Source organism: Bidens hawaiensis, unplaced genomic scaffold (assembly GCF_021521415.1).
Source record: "Bidens hawaiensis isolate Kalapana, Puna unplaced genomic scaffold, B.hawaiensis_p1.1 tig00009085_1, whole genome shotgun sequence".
Taxonomy (NCBI): Eukaryota; Viridiplantae; Streptophyta; class Magnoliopsida; order Asterales; family Asteraceae; genus Bidens; species Bidens hawaiensis.
Window position 1 is genome coordinate 732,643 of NW_027491667.1, and position 4,384 is coordinate 737,026.

Genomic DNA, 4,384 nt, shown 5'->3' on the forward strand with positions numbered 1-4,384 from the left:
TTATTAAAAAGGTCTATACAGGTTGTACTTTCTATAAATTATATCAAGTATTTGTGTCATTTTACTTCTTTAAAATATAAAAGTTGTTAGACACAATTAAAAGACTAAAGAAAATTTAGACATTTTGATTTAAATCCTTCTTTCCAATTTCCAAATAACCCTAGTCTTAGAAAAAGAAACTTAAGATTACTTTTCTTCTTTTCTATCAAAAACTAAAAAAATATAAAAATCAAAGACCTCTTCAACTATGATCAACTACTGGGCAAATTGCAGATTAAGGAGCCCGTAACAGAATCTTTCAACAATTAGTCAACTCTTCATGGTATGCTTATATAAGATCCCTAATCACCCTTCCTCAATCATATACATAAACTACAAACACATAATCACAGAGAAAGCAAACTATGCATTTAAAAATACTACTAGTTGCAATTATTGCAGCTTTTGGGGCAGCAAGTGCTCAAGACTGGCCAAATTGTAGAAGTTCGTGTGGCGATGTGAATATTACTTTCCCATTTGGTTCAGGTAAGGGATGCTACCAGAGTCCTGAATTCCTCGTCACTTGTGACGAATCATCCGGGGAAGACATACCATACTTTGGCAAAAAAACAAGCGATCTTGTTATTACAAGTATTTCGATAAACATGAGTGAAGTGGAGATCATGATGTTTGTAGGCAGAGATTGCTATAATAGTACTGGTCCAATCGGAAGAAACCGACCATTTTTTACTTTGGGGCGCTTAAAGGAGTTCCGGGTCTCCACCAAGAACAAATTTGTAGCCATCGGGTGTGACACGCGTGCTTTTGTTAGTGGAAGAAGATGGAATGAGTCTAAAGATATTGGTACCGGGTGCATTTCTTGGTGTGGTAGAAACAACCTTATTAAAAACGGTTCTTGCTCGGGAGTTGGGTGTTGTGAAGCAGCAGTGCCGGAAGAATTGAGTTCTTTTAATATGAGACTTCGTAGCTATATTAACCATTCGAATATATGGGATTTCAACCCATGCAGCTATGGCTTTTTGGTTGCAGAAGGGAAGTTTAAATTTTCTACAACTTACCTGGATAATTTTGAAAGTAAAAAGATGCCGATGTTACTCGATTGGGCAATTGGAAACGTGACTTGTGACGAAGCAAAGGGCATGGATGAATTCTTATGCATGGGAAACAGTGAATGTGATAAAAACTATACAGGTCCTGGATATCGTTGTAGTTGCCATGCAGGTTATGAAGGCAACCCTTATGTTGAAGGTGATTGCAAGAGTAAGTTTGACTTTTGCCCGAATATTTGATGCTTTGATTTAATTTATACATTCACACAAGTAAAATGATTGACCATTTGTTATTTTACAGATATTAACGAGTGTTTGCTAGAAATTCATGAATGCAAACCTAATACTCAGTGCAAAGATACACCTGGAAATTATACGTGTAAATGTCCAGATGGTTACTCTGGAGATGGTAGGAAGAATGGACCAGGTTGCACTGCTGATGAATCCACCATTATAAAGATGGTTGCAGGTAAATAATGTCGCCATAGTTTTTCGGTTTATATCTTAGGCTACCTTGAGATATCTATTCATCGCGTGTTCATGCTAAGTTAGCTTTTTTTGTTGCAGGTATCTCAACTTCTGCTATATTTCTTCTTATATTTGTTGCCTGGTTGTACTTGCTACTCAAGAAGAGAAAGTTCATCCTGCTAAGAGAAAAATTCTTTAAACAAAATGGTGGAATAATGTTACAACAACGAATTTCTGGCGATGGGGGTTCTCATGATCAAGCAAAAGTCTTCACTGTAGAGGAGCTAAAGAGGGCAACCAATAACTATGATGAGAGCAGAATTATCGGTAAGGGTGGCTATGGCACTGTTTATAAAGGAATTCTTGCTGATAGAAGAATAGTTGCCATAAAGAAGTCAAAATTACCAGATCAAACACAGGCTCAGATAGAGCAATTTATCAATGAAGTGGTTATCCTCTCCCAAATAAATCATAGGAATGTGGTAAAGTTGATTGGGTGTTGTCTGGAAACAGAAATCCCATTATTGGTTTATGAATTCATTCCAAATGGCACCCTCTCTGATCATATCCACAACAAAGGCAAGTCGTCGGCTATTACATGGGATATCCGACTCAGAATAGCAACGGAGACAGCTGAGGCACTTTCATACTTACACTCTGCGGCATCCGTTCCAATCATCCATCGGGATGTCAAGCCAATGAATATACTTTTGGATGACAATTATGTAGCAAAAGTGGCTGATTTCGGGGCATCTAAGCTAATTCCTGTTGATCAGACTGAGTTGGCCACTATAGTGCAAGGAACACTAGGCTACTTAGATCCAGAGTATTTGCAAACAAATCAACTCACAGATAAGAGCGATGTGTATAGTTTTGGGGTGGTACTAGTGGAACTTTTAACCGGTAAAAAGGTTCTTAGTTTTGATAGGCCAGAGGAAGAGAGGAACTTAGCTATTTATTTTTTATATTCCTTAAAAGAGGGGAGACTCTTCCAGGTTCTTGATGAACGCTTGCAGCTAAATGATGTTCCTAGCGAGATAATCCAAGTTTCGAGATTGGCAGAAAGATGCTTACGCGTTAAAGCCGAAGAAAGGCCTACCATGAAAGAAGTAGCAATCGAGCTCCAAGGAATATTGGCATCAATGGTACAAAAGCACCCATGGGTGAAAAGTAGTTCAAACGAAGATGAAGGTGAGTATTTGCTCAAAGAACCAATCATCGACTATGAATGTACAAATGATGGCATTATAAGCAATTCAAGCTCAAGCACCTACGATAGCATAAGCAAGCATACTATGTTACCCATTGCTAATGGCAGGTAAAGGTAGATTCTTGTATCGACTAAGCCGGAACAGGCTCGATCTTTTTTACTGGGACATGTTGTCGCATTAGAGATAAGTTTAATTGTTGCATTCTATTGTTAAGTTTGTTAGGCATTAATATAGTTTGCAGATATTGATCCTAGATTTCATTATTTAGTATTCACTCAAAGAAATTATCAACAATACGTCTTATTTCACTTTTTTCAGTCAGTTATCTTAGGGAATTGGGAGGTATTCAACTCCATGAAGTTGTCTCGTCTCAGCAAACTTGACTCGAGCTAAAGGCTTCGTTAGGATGTCCGCCTTTTGTTCTTCACAACTCACATTTTCAACCATCACATGTTCACAATCAACACACTCGCGTATAAAGTAGTAACGAGTGTGGATATGTTTACTCCTACAATGAAACACCAGAATGCTGAACTGTTATCAACCCTAATCAGAACCGACTTCTCATGACCCACGAAAATTATTATTTGATTATGAAAGGTTCACAAATAAATGAGATGTTATAACCCATTTAAGGAGTACCCGAGTTTGGTGATACCCATACCCGTGAATTCGGGTCAAACGCATGAAAAGTCTCAAATCACAAATCAAACAATCTGGTGGCTTGAGAGGTGTGAGTAGCAACTAGCGAGTGTGGCAATTTCATATATACCCTACAAATGTAGAAACTAGTATATATTCCCACATAAAACTAAAAATAACATTTAGGTCCTGGCAAAGTAGTTCAAATATCATATGTACCAATTCATTAAAAATAATTTAATAAAAGATTGTTTTACCTTTATTTTCTAAAACTTTTAATTACACTTATTATGTAAAAAAGTCATATAGATCCTAAGTGAAAATTCGGGTCCCTTTAAATTAAAAATAGTCCTCAAATACTAATTTCTAATTCGCCTTCTCTTCTCTTGGTCTCCTTCTTCCCCAACTATCGAAACCCGCTACCACCACAACTCACACTTTTTCACCAGGTGCCTTCAATTGCAAATGAGTTCGTGGCTGTAACATATGATTACAGGGAAGATTACAGCTGTGCCGGTGGTGTGAGTGGGAACAACAGATGGACTACCCTGGTTAGGCGCACGTTAGCATTTATTACTTAAACTGAACTGTGACGCCAAGCCTTTCTTTTATACTATAGCATCTACAACTTCATGGATGTTGTAGATGTTCTTCCGATAGATCTACGTTTATTTTGGCATTCGGTGGTTTAATTTCTACAAATTTAGGACCAGCCCCCAGCAAGTTCCCCAAAACCAATTGCTAGTTCACAAATTAATGGTCTGGATGCCTTTGTAAGGAAAGAGAAGAAACCATTAATTAGGTAATTAATCAAATAATGAGGAGAAAAAAGACAAAGGACCTTTAGCTTAGAGGTACCAAGGTGTTGGATAAGGCTTGAATTTTCCAAACGTGTAATTTAGAAGTTAGAAAGTGTATGAATTGTTGTTCTAAGATAATAATAAAAAATAATGAGAAGAAAAGTCACGTATAGATATCTTCTTATCCGAACAAATCAAATACAAAGTTATCTTA

General features: G+C 37.1%; 1 protein-coding gene across 1 annotated transcript; it reads left to right on the forward strand.

Moving 5' to 3' along the window:
• Positions 1–382: 382 nt before the first annotated feature.
• On the forward strand, positions 383–3,048 carry LOC143531147 (wall-associated receptor kinase 2-like). The gene is made up of 3 exons (XM_077026511.1): positions 383–1,260; positions 1,351–1,518; positions 1,617–3,048. Exons 1-3 carry the CDS (start codon positions 405–407, stop codon positions 2,837–2,839), a joined length of 2,247 nt encoding a protein of 748 aa, XP_076882626.1. The 5' UTR covers positions 383–404; the 3' UTR covers positions 2,840–3,048.
• Positions 3,049–4,384: the final 1,336 nt, after the last annotated feature.